The sequence below is a fragment of the Scyliorhinus canicula genome, chromosome 6, assembly GCF_902713615.1.
Source record: "Scyliorhinus canicula chromosome 6, sScyCan1.1, whole genome shotgun sequence".
Lineage (NCBI taxonomy): Eukaryota > Metazoa > Chordata > Chondrichthyes > Carcharhiniformes > Scyliorhinidae > Scyliorhinus > Scyliorhinus canicula.
Window position 1 is genome coordinate 117101710 of NC_052151.1, and position 14942 is coordinate 117116651.

At 43.3% G+C, this 14942-nt stretch overlaps 1 protein-coding gene across 2 annotated transcripts; it reads left to right on the forward strand.

Moving 5' to 3' along the window:
- The first annotated feature begins 808 nt into the window (after nucleotides 1–808).
- LOC119967429 (protein FAM167A-like) lies at nucleotides 809–14294 on the forward strand. 2 transcript variants are annotated; one of them, XM_038799965.1, is made up of 3 exons: nucleotides 809–1067; nucleotides 10744–11140; nucleotides 12959–14294. In XM_038799965.1, exons 2-3 carry the CDS (start codon nucleotides 10772–10774, stop codon nucleotides 13220–13222), a joined length of 633 nt encoding a protein of 210 aa, XP_038655893.1. In that variant the 5' UTR covers nucleotides 809–1067; nucleotides 10744–10771; the 3' UTR covers nucleotides 13223–14294. The 2 variants fall into 2 exon arrangements, with proteins under 2 accessions (XP_038655893.1, XP_038655892.1); XM_038799964.1 differs by having other exon boundaries at nucleotides 811–1089.
- Nucleotides 14295–14942: the final 648 nt, after the last annotated feature.

The following is a 14942-nucleotide window of genomic DNA, read 5'->3' on the forward strand; positions in this document are numbered from 1 at the left end:
ACACTATTCCACTCAAGTTACTCAAGTCCAATGTGAGATGACATTTTCAAAGCTAAAGATCATAAAGACAAGGTTAAGAAATTCACTGTCTGAGGAGAACTTGGAATCATACATGTTGCTATCCATTGAAAAGGAATTGTTAGATGAATTGGATGCAGAAGCAATTATTGGCAGATTCGCACAATCATCTAGTGAACACAAACGATTGCTCTTAATATAGTGGACTGCATGCAATGCTCTATTGTGCTTTTGAACTATCTGTTAATGTGTAAATTGTGCAGTAAACTATTTAAAAATATCAACCAATTACTTAAAATTTAAAAAATAAATAAAAAATTCAATTATAACATTCTGTATTTACATTTGGTATCTACTGCCAGTAATATGTACAGTACATGTACACTGTATTTACTAAGAAATACACATTTTTTCCACAAAAATTTTAATTGTACCCTTTTTTCCATATGTATTTTTTGAAAATTTTATTTATTCGTTATGAAAATTAAATGATAGCATTGTAGTTGTGGGTGGGCCCCCTTTGTCTCCTGACAACCAATATTTTTAGACCCAGTCCGCCACTATTTACGGTTGTAAATCTTGGCGGATGTACTTGTAAAATTTAATAAGGATTCAAAAATCCAACGGAACCTGACAGCAAGTTATTACAGCAGCGAAGAGGTGTTTACCGATTCCTCACGCTGTGTCTGCACGTTGTGGAAAAATGCCCTCTTCTGGTGTGTCTGCAGCAGGTTTGCCGCTGCGGGCGGCGCTAGGACCCAGGCCGGGGCGGTAGTGTTGGGTTCCCTGTCAGTGGCAGAGGAGGGGAGACAGGCAGACAGAGAAGGAGGGAGGAGGCTGCACCGCGAACAAGGAGCAGAGAGGAACCACTGGCTGCAAAATACCATTTGCAGTATCCTGGCAACACCCCTGACGCACAGATCGCAGCCTGTCCCCCCCCCCCCCCCCCTTCAGACCGACACACAGGGTGATGAGGTGCAGGTCGGCACAGCTCAGTGCACAAACCTGCAGCATGGACCTGACCAGCGGTGTGCGGCGGTGACCCAATGGTCTGTATCTCGGTAAATACAGGTGAGCAGAGCGTCTGTCCCAGTGTTGTATAACTGCATTTACATTTCACTTCATTTACGGATTGGTTAAAAAAAATCTGGATAATGTTGTGTTTGCTTCTGGGCCGACCTGAACAAATGGTACAACATCTTACAGGTAACCTGAAAGATGTTGGCGGGAATGTACCTCAGTCGTTAAACTGTTGTTCTCCCCCCTTACCGGGTCGGCTGGAATAAGCGTTTTATTTTTACCTGCGCCATTTGGGACGAACCAACAAGGATCTCCTCTACCACCCCCCCCCCCCCCCCCCCCCCCCTACCATTTTTGTTATGGAGTGCTTTATTACAATGATCAGGCTGTGGACCCATTCAGTTGTGGATCAAACAGTTTTCGGAATAGCTGTGAATTACATTATGTTCAAAATGTTCTTCGCATTTGAAGTATGTTCTGTTCAAAAAAATATACACCCAGAGTGCAGATTAAGCAAGACTTTCACTGGAAAGAACATGGGAGAATTTTTCGACTCAAAATAGAAAACCAGTTCTGAAATGTTGGAAGAGACTGGAACACAGTGAACATAAGCATTGGAACACCCTGTGCTGTGGATTCAGAAACGTTATTTTGCAGACGGATGCCAGTCAGCCTGTCATCTCAGTACGGCCCCTCTGCAAGAGTAACTCAAAGTTTGTCCCATTCCTCCATGGTTTCCTTGTAGTCTTGTAAAGTTTATTTTTAAATCTTCAGTTGCTTCTCCAACTCTCTTTAGAAAACCCCAATTGAACCTGCCTCCCTCCACGCACTCTTGACAGTCCTTTCCAAATCTTAACCACTAGCTTAGTAAATGTTTTTATTTCTCATGTCGCCATCGTTTCTTTTGCCATTTACTTTAAATTGGGATACTCAGGTTCTTGAGCATTCAGCCAACAGGAACAGTTTTACTGCATCTCCTCTATCTAGACCCCTTATGATTTTGAATGTCCCTATCAAACAGCATGGTTTGGGCAGCACGGTAGCACAAGTGGATAGCATTGTGGCATCACAGAGCCAGGGTCCCAGATTCAATTCCCCGCTTGGTCACTGTCTGTGCGGACCCGGTCTGCATGTTCTCCCCGTGTCTGCGTGGGTTTCCTCCGGGTGCTCCGGTTTCCTCCCACAGTACAAAGACGTACAAGTTAAGGGGATTGGCCATGATAAATTGTCCTTAGTGACCAAAAAGGTTAGGAGGGGTTATTGGGTTACAGGGATAGGGTGGAAGTGAGGGTTTAAGTGGGTCGGTGAAGACTCGATGGGCCGAATGGCCTCCTTCTGCACTGTATGTTGTATGATTGTTGATACAAACCTCTCCACTTCTCTTCCTTGAGGAGATGTCCCAATGTCATCAATCGATCCACATAATTGAAAGCAAAGTCCTTTACCTCTGGAACCTTTCTCATAAACCTTTTCTGCACCCCCTATCATGCCCTTCATAAAATGCAGCAGCTAGAATTATGAGATACAATGCTCCAGTTAAGACTATACCAGTGTTACATAAAGATTCATCATAATTTCCATGCTTTTATACTCTATACCTGTTTCTAAAGCCCAGGATCTTTGGTGCCTTTTAACAACTTTCTCAACGACCTATGATTATCCTTCTCTCCAGTTGCATCGCCTGGACCTATAAAGGCTCAATTACCGGCAAAGACTCCCATTCAAAGTATCATCTTGCATCATTGAATTTGTCTATATATGTATTTGTGGAACCCACCTCTTCATTCACCTGAGGAAGGAGCAGTGCTCCGAAAGCTAGTGATTCGAAACAAACCTGCTGGACTTTAACCTGGTGTTGTAAGACTTCTTACTGTGCCCTTCAACGATGTGAGCGCATATAAAATCACAGAATGGTTACTGCACAGAAGGAGGCCATTCAGCTTGCCGTATGCTGGCTCTCTGAAGGACAATTTACCTTGTGCCCCCACCCTGCCTTCTCCCTGTAGCCCTATACATTTTTGCTCTACATATAAAAATCCAGTTACCTCCTAAACTTGCCTCTACTGAACTGTGATCTTGTGTGTTTAAAAGGGACTTTGTGTTAATGAGACCACTGTAGATTAAGATGTACATTGTGATCCGTATCTTAATCCAAAAACCTGTGTGTAATTATTAAGATAAAGGGGGAGTATAATCCATTGTTTTCATTTTTAATATATATTTTTTCTTGTTCAAACTATTTACAGGCCCTGTGACTGTATTAATGTAAACTTCCTGCATTAAATTTAATCTGCTAGGGGTCACCCCATTCTACCAGCCTTTCTATGTCCTCTTGAAGTCTCTCACTATCCTTACAGTTCACAGTATTTCCAACAAATAGTGGTAGTCACAACTTTCATGTCACTCATTGTCTGCCTTAATGTTTAGGCAGATTTCCATCCAGGCAATTGCAGTTCGACCAGACAGAAACCTCATTCATAAATGCTAATTAGCCATTAGAACCTCAAATGCTATTTTTGTTTCTGCCAACTTCCATACCCCTATCCAAACATAAAGAAGTACAAGTCGTAAACTGTTCATTTTCAGCCAAAATTAAACAGAATCTCAGATGCAATCAAGTAAAGCTGGAGAGATGGTAAAGAGTTTTTCATGGCAGTTCTTTATGGATGTTGAAACTTGAAGACCTCCAAACTCAATGCATTTCTTGCTGTAAGTTCTGAAATACCTACAGCTCTCAGTGCTGCTTCTTTTCATTCGTAACACTTGTATCCCTCCACTTTCAGGAATTGCTACTATTTAGCCTTCACATTTAGCCACCATAACCTAACCCACCCAATTTTCTACTTCTAGATCAGAGAGCTGCCTACTCGAGAGAATGTTTTGTGCGGGCAGAACACTTACTAACTGCTTTGTATTAAAGACAAAAGAATAAAATGGATTGTGACCCACTGATGCTTACCAGCAGATGCTGTATCTGTTCTGACTATCACATTCTCTGACCATCTCTGCCCTGAGCACCCTCTGCCCCGGACGCATCCTGCCCAAAACAAGGATTTGTGGAGAGTAGCAGCAATAAATAGGCCTTGTGATCTGATTGTGGCCACATATCTGGGCCTTGCGTGCACTCCCACCTGACCTGCTGCCTGCGTAATTCTGTGGACCCACCTGTTATCAGATCACCAGTCAAAACAACCTTTGCTTTACCGTCTCAAAATGCTTTTGGATCTATATCCTCATATCTCTGGTATTTTGATGCGTTTTTGAAGTCCATTCTCTTGGCTCTGGTATTGTTCTTATAATAGGAGTGCCTAAAACTTAGGAAATAATCAAAATGTGGCCAACCAAAGTTTTATACAAAGGCAGGTCTTCTTTTCTACCGTATTCAACATATTAAAATCCACAATCTAATTTGTCTCCTTATTGTACTTATACTTGCATTTCCACCTTTGACAGCAAAATAGTAAAGGTACATCAAGAAAACTACTTTAAATTAGATTGCAAGAGGAAAACAAAAGGAGTCAAAGGTTCAAGTTAATAGTGAGTAAATTTAGGACAGATATCAAAAATTTCCCCTTCACACAAGGAGTGGCCAATCTAGGGAATTGACTTCCAGATAGCGTAGTGGAGGTGGAAATCCTTAACGAATTGCAGTTGGATGCTAAAATAGGAAACCACCACCCACTTTGGCCTAATGCCAAGTACAAGGCCATTTGGGCTACCTCTTCTTGCAAGGGCACATCAGTGGCAGTTGTCTTGGGCCAAACTGTTCAGTCCCTGAACAGAGCCCTCCTGAAGCCCAAATGTGGTCAGGAATTTCATTTAGATTGTATACTGTCCAATTCGAAATGCCTGGGACCAAGTCAATTCTGGATTTGAATTTCCTGCCTCATAGAATGAAGTTGGCATGCCTAACCACAAGTGAAACAGAAAACCTTTACTTACCTGAAATGCAAAGTAGTGGGAAAACATTATGAAAAAGTATTTTAAATTGTTTTATTCATCAAAATACTGTACCTTCCACATTTCCATTCTCAACATTCTGTACTAAAATGATGCCAATGATTTGGAGAGAATGCTCGAGTCTGCTCAAAAGATTTTGGACAGCTTGCGTACCAAACAATAGATTTCCTTACTGGAGAGCTTACAGTTTATTTATTTGTGATTGATCACCTCTGGGATTCATTATCTTATTTCTGAAAAGACTGAGTTGTCTGAGAGATTCGGAAGAAACTCCTGCCAGATGTGGACTGAAGTGCGTTTTATGGCGGTCTTTAAAGGTGCAAATGGAGGAATTTTTCAGGAAAGTTTGAAACTCCCCAATTTTCCCCCATCATTTTGGAGGTGGCAATTGGTGGAAGACCTACAAATGGCCCCACTACTCTGCTAACCCCCCGCCTCCCCTCACCCCAGCAGCATTTACAGTCTGCATTGAAGGACAATCCCTGCTGAACAGTGACTGAGAGTGTTAGCAACAGGAAAAGACAATTGGCAGGATTCTCCGTTTGGGAGATATGTTCTCCCAAAGGAGCTGAATTGCTGATTTGCGCTCCTGCTGGGACCGCAAATCAGGAAGCGTTCCTAATTTTTGCATGGTGCAGATTGCAAGGGATTCCCTAGGGATCCCTGCTATCGGGCCGCCATTTTGAGTGGGTGGCCCGATAGTGAGGTCCAGTGGCTGGGCCCCCCTCCCCACCTTCAACGCAATTCAGTACCCGCGCTTGGGTCACCCCCCACCCCAAGACCCGTCAGAAGAGACACCCATGCCTCGAAGCCCCCCAGAAGAGACCCCTGTCTGGAAGTCCCCCAGAAGAAACACCCGTGTCTGGAATCTAGAGAGCAGGCCAGACAGAGGCAGTGAAAAACATCACTGCGTTAACACTCACTTGTGCAACAGACCTGCTGGCTCAGGCACAGGAAGCAGCACCTGTCAATTCCTGGAAAGAGAAAACCAGTCAGGTGGGTTTTAACCCCTCAAATCTTTGATCTGCAAGCCATTCATTCATTTCTTTTTGATTTGATTTTACTAGGCTGTGATTGACAGCTTGCACACACCCAATTGACTGCATTGTTCATGCTTGAGTGACTTTGATGTAATCAGTAGTGAATTTACTGTTTTTAAAATCATACTTTGAGGACTGGTGAGGGTAATGCTGTTGATTTCAGGTAAATGCCTTCCAAAAGGCATTTGATAAAGCACCGCACAACAGACTTGTGAGAAACGTTGGAGTTCACGGAATAAAAAGGACGGTACCCACATGGGTACACCATTGGCTGAAAGAGAGGGTGGTGGTAAATTGATGTTGTCTCAACTGGAGGAAAGCTTAAAATGGAGTTTCATAGAATTATAGAATTTACAGTGCAGAAGGAGGCCATTTGGCCCATCGAGTCTGCACCGGCTCTTGGAAAGAGCATCCTACCCAAGGTCAACATCTCCACCCTATCCCCATAACCCAGTAACCCCACCCAACACTAAGGGCAATTTTGGACACTAAGGGCAATTTATCATGGGCAATCCACCTAACCTGCACATCTTTGGACTGTGGGAGGAAACCGGAGCACCCGGAGGAAACCCACGCACACACGGGGAGGATGTGCAGACTCGGCACAGACAGTGACCCAAGCCGGAATCGAACCTGGGACCCTGGAGCTGTGAAGCGATTGTGCTATCCACAATGCTACCGTGCTGCCCCTCCCAGAGTTTAAAACCTTGTTCTTCCTGATATATATTAATGATCTAGACCTTGGTGTACAGGGCACAACTTCAAAATTTGTTATTGATATGAGAGTATTTTGAACGCTGAGAGGGATTGTGTAGAACCTGAAAAGGACACAGACTGGTTGGTGCAATTGGTGGGCAAGTGATAGATCAGATTTAATATAGAGAAGCGATTCATCTTTGGTGAGAAGAACACGTGATTGAATATTCCTTAGACCTGATGCTGCTGCACCTTCTGAGCCTGAAATATAAAACATAGCTTCTCTCGTGGAACTCTGACGTGGTAGTGTAGTGGCGGGAGAAGACAGGACATGATCCATTTGTCATGGCTCTCGCTGCCGAATGGTAAGTTTAAAGAGCCAGTTTGAATGTCATTCAATTCATCTTCGAGGATGGATGAGTGGATTTGTAGGTGGGTGAGTTGGGTTGGTGGATAGGTGGGTTAGGTAGCAGGCTGGTGAGATGGCATCTGTGTGAGATGGGTAGGTTGGGTGAGGTGCTAAGTGGGAGAAGGGATAGGTGGGTGAGATGGTAGGCAGATGCAATGGCAGGTGTGCATGATGGCGACAGCGTGAGTTGGTAGGTGGGTGAGGTGGTAGGAGGGTAGGGTGGTAGATGGTGAGGTAGCAGGTAGGTGAATGGTAGTTGGGGGTAGTTCGGTGGTTGCGGGGAGTCGGGTCAGGAAGATAATTGGGTCGGGGGTTGGACAGTTGGATAATTCAAACAGTAGTTGGTGGTTTAGGGGGGCTGATTACGGGAAGTCAGTGTGAGTGGCTGAGGGGGATGAGGGGTTGTCGGTTGTGTAGTTACCCAGATGTTAGAACAGGTTTTAATCCGTCTAACATTTCCTGGATAACTATTCAGGTATGTACTGTAGACCTGCCCCAAGTCTCCAACAATAACTCATGAGTCGGAGACATTCAGGGAAGGTCCTGGGGGACAGTTAGATTTCCCACCTACAACGATCTGGCAAGCAGAATATTTGGAACAACATAAAATAAAGGGTACAATTCTCATGGGGATGCAGGGGCAGAGGGACCTGTGTGGCCTTATGCATAAATCCTTGAAGGTGGCAAGATAGTTGAGAGAGTGGTTAGTAAAGCATACTGGGCTTTATCAATAGGGCATAGAGTACAAATTCAAGGAATTCATGTTAAACCTTTAAAAATGCTGGTTCAGTCTCAATTGGAATATTGTATTCTTTTTTGGACACCGCACTTTAGGAAGAATGTGAAGGCATGAGCGAAGCGAAAGTGCAGGAAAGATTCCTGAGTACGGTTGCCGGGATGAGGAATTTCAGTTACATAGATAGATTGGAGAAGTTGAGACTGTTCTCGTTAGTGATGGGAAGTTTTTTTTAATTTTTCCAATTAAGGGGCAATTTAGCGTGGCCAATCCACCTGCTCTGCGCATCTTTGGGTTGTGGGGGTGAGACCCACGCAGACATGGGGAGAATGTGCAAACTCCACGTGGATAGTGAAGCCGGACTGGGATCGAACCCGGGTCCTCAGCGTCATGAGGCAGCAGCGCGTGAAGGAAAGGTTGAGAAAAGATTTGATCGAGATATTCAAAATCATGAAAGGGCTAGACAGCACCAATGGCAGAAGGATTGAGAAACACACAACACAGCTTTAAGATAATTGGCAAAAGAAACAATGGTAACACGAGGAAAATGTTTCCACGCAGCAAGTTCAGATCTGAAATGCACTGTCTGAGAATATGGTGGAGGCAGGGTCATTTGAGGCTTTTAAAAGGGAACTGAATCAACTCAAAACCAAGAAGTTGCTACAGGGAAAAGGCTAGGGAGTGGCTAAGTGAATTGCTGCTTCTGATGGGCATCACAATACAAGGGGCGGAATGGCCAGCTCCTGTGCTGTAACCATCCCAAAGTTGTATAAATGTGCCAGGCTTTTCAGAAATGTGAGGCACGACAACTGAATCTGCGACTTTGGCGCACTAGTTCAGCACCTCTGACTTTGTCCAAACCAGCAGGGTTCTGGGTGTTATTATCAGCAGAAAGCCAATGTAGAACAAGCATATCCAGGCTGCAGGGGAATAGACAAGAAAAATTATCATATTTCCTTAAAACATCCAGATCCCACTTTCGTGAGAGGATAGTCAACGTAAGGCTTTACTCGTAGCTGATTGAAACATGGAGGGGGTTCATGGAGGCAGACACTTGTGAAAATGTGCACACAACACTGACATCAAAAGGGTTTGTCAACCTTGGCCCAAAACCGGCTTGAATTGGTAGTACCTGCAGCATTTGCCCAAGGCCACAGTCAAGGAAGCTTGGTCGTTTTCAGGTTTGGACTTCACTTGACATTAATCAGCGAGTTGTCAGTGTCGAAGAGATGCACTGTTTCGCCTGCCAATTTGGAATTGCAGAAAACCACCTTCGGGCCCCAAAAACGTTTGAAAAAAAACAGAATTATTCCAGAAAGGTTGCAGCAATCTGTGTAAAAGATGCTGGGGGTCAGGCACTCAATGTCCAGTACATCTGGAAACAGCAGACAAGGTGCACTCTCCACACATTTCTACATTTAAATTGCAAGTGGCGTCTGAAAACCAGCGTAGAACCTCAATTTATTTATTCAAGCAGCTGCGTACCTGCTTTGAGTGGCAGTGCTTGGAGGTCTGCCTAAAAAGTGTATCTGGAGGAGAATGGGTATACAAGATGCACACTGGCTTTCCTCTGCCAATCATTTCCTTTTCAGATGAGAAATGGCAGCAGGCTGTTGAAAATCTCTAACCCCTGAAACATGGCACTGTCAGATAAGGAGGCAATAAACAAAAGAACTTAACTGCCTGTCAGAAACAGGGCATCACATTTCATTCTGTATGATAGCTGTACCATCACATTTGTATAAGCTTTGCCCCAGAGATTTAGCGTCAAGGTAACAATCTTTGCAATTCATGCAGCATTTTATGTCGGGAGGGGGGGGGGGGGGGGGGGGGGGGGGGGGGGGGCGCAGGCCTCTGTATTTCTATTCTTGTCTCAATCACCTAGGTGATAGAAATGTTCACAAAGTATGAGGCAGAGTGTGCCTAACTGATCTGCAGGAGATAGTTTATAGTAGTCATTTTTAGTTGCTGTGGATTAAATCTGCCCTTTGCTTTTTTCCTTGGCGATATCCTTCCAGTTAATGGGAGGTGGATGGAAACCCCAGCTAATTCTATACAAGAGTTCCCACCATCCTACCCCGAAGTTTCACTTGCCGATACTTCCAATCGGCTGCTGTAACTTCAGCTTAAACCCTAGATAAGGGTAGCAGGGTTCCCACTAATCTCCCGCCAAATTTACAATGGCTGAATGGGAGAATCCATAAGTTAACCTCCTGGTATCTGTTACTGCCTCCAATGTTCTTATTCCTGAAATATCCGCACTGCTACTTCCTAATTCTGACTCACAACAAATCTATCAATAACCTGTTAGGAGCCTGGATCTGGTATTGTTATCAAATCGGCAGGCAAAGAAGTGCATTACTGAGTTTGACAACTGCAATATTGCAATATATTTAATATTGCCCATCATTTTTGGATTTCATCATTATGTTGGACAGAAATTTCAGCACTTGCAAAAAGGGTGGATAGAAAGGTGCTTTTAGAGAGTTGTACACTAAAGCAAGCCGGTAGAAGTAAGAAATTATCTTTTGCGTATGTTCAAACATTGTTTTTTGTATTTCTTCTTCTGATACCTATCAGGATTTGCATTGAAAAAATTAGAAATCTGCATTGAAAGTAATCGGCAAAAATGTAAAGGCGTAACTCTAAAAAATCAAGTAATTTTAATTCATGCTGTGAATAAAATGCCCCACTGTTACAAAAGACAGCTATAATACAAAGCAATAATATTAAAACCAACCCATAATGAAGTGCCTTTCTCAAGTACCTTAAATGAAGATAAATTTCAAAACCAGGAGGACTGAAATCTTTCCAAACACAATTCATTAGAATAGGATTTCAAGGGATCTGCTTCTCTCTTACAGAAAACAGCTACAGTTTAAATACGACACGATGGCTACGCAGCCTGTGCCAAAACTTGAAATAAAGCTTTTCGAAGATGGGCAGGACGACCCAGAGAGTCAGAATGATGATCATCTGAGGAGTCTGAAAGCACTCACCCAAAAACTGAGGCTGGAAACCAGAAGGCCTTCCTATCTAGAGTGGAAAGCCAAACTTGAAGGGAAAGACTGGAAAAGCTCAAAGCCGTCGGAGGATCAAGAGCTCCCAGTGACAAAGAAACCCAGCGAGGAGCCCAGCAGCCTCAAGAGAACACCAAAGCAGCTCAGCGGGAGTTCTGTGATGGATGGCAGCTTGACTTCAGGAAAATTCAGCGGCTTTGAAAATATTGACGAGGCACTGAGCTGGCTCAGGAAGGAATTGGTAAGTTTGAATGCATTCACTTTTATCTTTTATCCTTAAGGTTAAGACACTCCTTCCTTTTCTGGATCTTCTAAGGGTATATTGTTGGAACGTGGATAGCACTAACACAGACTGCTTTATTTAATTTCCTTTTGGATTTGCCTCAATTCACAGCAGTTTTAAATATTACCTCAGTGATCTATTTACTGACTGTGTGCCTTGAATATTATGCCAGCATCTCAAAGCTGCTAGTCATTCAATCCCTTTGGCATAAAGCTCATTGACATGCACACAAGGGCTCAACAAAGTTCGAACCAAAAATATTTCTCCAAATGTATCATAAAAGAGATGATTTGTCCACCAGAGCGCCACTCACTCAACCACTCAATCCCCAGCACATCCTAGTAACAGCAGCAGATTTGCATTTCAAGAACCAACTCATTTCACAGCTTGCTGTTGGTCAATGGTCATTAGTTTCAAAGCAAATTATATATTTCACATAATTGATGTAGATGTGAATGGTGATGTAGATTTTGACAGCAGATTGAAACTAATCAATGGATAATGAAATGTAAAGTTAATGGCACTGAGACAGAAAAAACACTCCTCCACTGTTTGCATTGCTGCTTCCTGATTTTGATGATTCTGTTCACTGTCTCCTTGTTTTCATTGTGATTGGGATGTTGCTTGTTTCTGTCTTCAGTTTCTAGTTCCTGTCCGTTACTTCCTGTTATTTGCATTACAAGTTCTACTTGTTTCTGTTGGATTTGATGTCAGATGTGATGGGCTGAATGGCCTTCTTCTGCACCATAATAATTATGCGGTTCTGTGATGGTGAAGGGTGGATGAGGAACCATGTTGTGATACTCAGCGAGAACGCGGACATGGCAGCATCAGAAACTAAAATAAAAGAAGAAATGTTCGACGGGTGGTTAGAGTCCAATGCTAATGTTAAGACTGAGCAAGGGTGCTGTCAGAGGAACAGAGTGGCAATAGATGATTGTTGTGCTGGTGTTGGTTACAGAATGTGTCTGTTAAAGGAGTCTTTATAGTCTTCTGTATTTTAGCAGCAAGTCTTTAACAACTACTTGTAACTATATACATATATATTGGAAAGGGTGCAGGAAAGGAGCTATCTCCATATCTAGGTCTTCAACATCTCTGCTCACACTCTGGGTCATACGTCCTCTTGATGCTTCTCGGCCTTTTGGCCAAGATCAAGCCCAAGATCAGGTGTAATGCCTGTTCTTGTCAGGATCTAATATGTCCCTTTTGTGGGGACCATGAATTGTATTCTATTTGAATTTGAATTGTTTCTTGGAGCAAGCAAGGAGATGGATTAAAGGATTGCCCGTCCACTTGGCGAAAAAAAGGTGTGAATGAAAGGTGAATTTATTCAAGCATGAGTGAATACTGATAATAGGCTTCATAGGGATGAATTTGGATCAATACAAGGGATGACAATGTTTGGCCTTGCCCTTCAATTACACAGCCCATCTTCAGTTTGACCTGAGAGAATGTTCACAAAGCCCCATTATTGTTTGATCATTTTGAATACCGGATATAAAAAACTTATTTGAATCACTTTTGAAAGCATTTTCCTAAATATTCGTAGTTATTGCGTGGATTTGGCAAAGTTTGGAAGTATTTTTTCAGCTCCTCTGATCTGTCCCTATTTATAATCCATATACAACTCACACAATCATGACATCCAACATTTTGGGATTCTTCTGCTGCGAACAGCGAATGAGAACATTTGCTTATTTGTTGAATGGGCGTCAATGTAATTTTGCTGCTTGTTGCTGTACTAATTCACAGATTTTTGTTTTTAAAAACCAGACTGAGATGCGCCTGCAAGACCAGCAGCTGGCGAGACAACTGATGCGCCTTCGCAGCGACATTAACAAGCTGAAGATTGAACAGACCTGCCATTTGCACCAACGAATGCTTAACGATGCCACCTATGAACTCGAGGAGCGGGATGAACTGTCGGACTTGTTTTGTGACTTCCCAGTGACCAATGCCTACACTCTCTCGGCGCCCCTCAAGCTTATCGGTGTGACTAAAATGAACATTAATTCCAGGAGGTTTTCTTTGTGTTAGAAGTTCCATGAGCATTGTCCAGTTAAAACTATAATAGCTTCCCTTTGGAGATGACTAGAGCAAGCTTCAGAACAGCAGAGGGGGTAGTCTGGTTTCCTTTTCCTGTATTTTATTTTTGACGCCTTTTTTCCCAGTCTGTTTTTCCCTCTTTTCTCTGGCCTCTCCTGAATTCAGCAATTCACACTGCTGTATCAGACCATGTGTATTGGAAACACTTCAAATAGAGTGAGTATTTGAAGGTTCTTTGACCAAGTGGTCCAATCCTCTCCCCATCCTCCAGGAGGGGTCTCCACCATTAGAGATCAGGAGCATGAATTCTGGCAAGATTTTCAATTTCCAACCCCCAGGACCGCTGCAATCTGCCGTCTCACCCCAGTCTGGATCCAGTGATCAAATATGATCAACATTCAAAACCTCTACTGAAGAAGAGTTATTTGGACTCAAAATGTTAACACTGTTTCTCTCTCCACAGCTGTGGCCAGACCTGCCGGGTTTTTCCAGCACTTTCTGTTTTTATTTCAGACCTCCAGCAGCCAGAACATTTTGCTCTGATCAAATATGTGACCTTCTTGGTAATCAGGAGAGAAGAACCTTCAGTTTGAATGCAGTGTTCAAAGTTTTATGTAAGAAATTTCAAACCACTTGGTCATTCTAGCTGCTTTCAGTGAATTCCTTAAGAGGATCATTATCAACTCCAGCGGAGGTAGAAACAGGCTGCCCGTTACCCAGCCTGCCCGTTCCAACCCATTGAAGGCAACAGAAAGGATGTCTGGCATTAGCCCCAGTATCCCACGTAGGACCTGCAACAAGCCAAAAATATATGGTTGCTGTGTGTGAATAGAACCACGGGGCTCTTATGGGCCATCACTGGTTCATAGTTTTAACCACTATTGGTGTAGTGCCCCTAAAAACAGTGGGGAATGACTTGTATCTGTGGTGAACGTATTGCATTAACCATTCACCATGTATGTAACTGTACCACGCTGTTGCCCATGAGGGTTCCACCTGTGGACCATTGTAAGGTATTACCTGGAATGTATCATGTTAGTGCCTTTGTGGGCTCCGCCCCTGGATCCGCCCTTTGAGGGGAGGTATAAAGAGCAGTAGCCCTGTAGGGGGCTCTCAGTAGCAGAGCAGTCGCAGGCAGGCACTGTTATAGTCGATTAAAGCCACAGTTTACTTCAACGCCTTGTTTTGCGTGAATTGATGGTCGCATCAGTATCCCCATTCTGTCTGCTTCTGCAGAAATGTCTCCCCCCACCTAACCTTGTGCCTGAGGTGCCTACCTGAATAAGGTGGTAAGGTTTTTTAGAATGAGAATTGGGGTCCAATGATGCCCACATGAAACATTTGCCATTGGAGTGTGAAGTCCATAAGCTGCAATGTATTTTCGGAATATTGTTAAGAGCTGTATCGAAGCAGGTGATTTGCCCGCTCTTCATCTGTCCCTCATTACAAACTAAAGATTGGGAAAATACCTTAAAACAAATCTCAGCCCCATGAAGACGCCTATTCGCTCAAACGTCTGAAAGACAATGAAGTAAAAATTTAAAGTAATCTTTTTTTTATTGCACAGTAGTCATTTCAAAAAGGAAAGCAAGTCGATTCATGAACTTTGTGAATATGATCCTGGTGGTAGGATAACAGAAGGAGCTAAAACACTGCACTACATTACACTATGGAGTATACTAAGATACAGGTTTACACTTACAATCCTGTG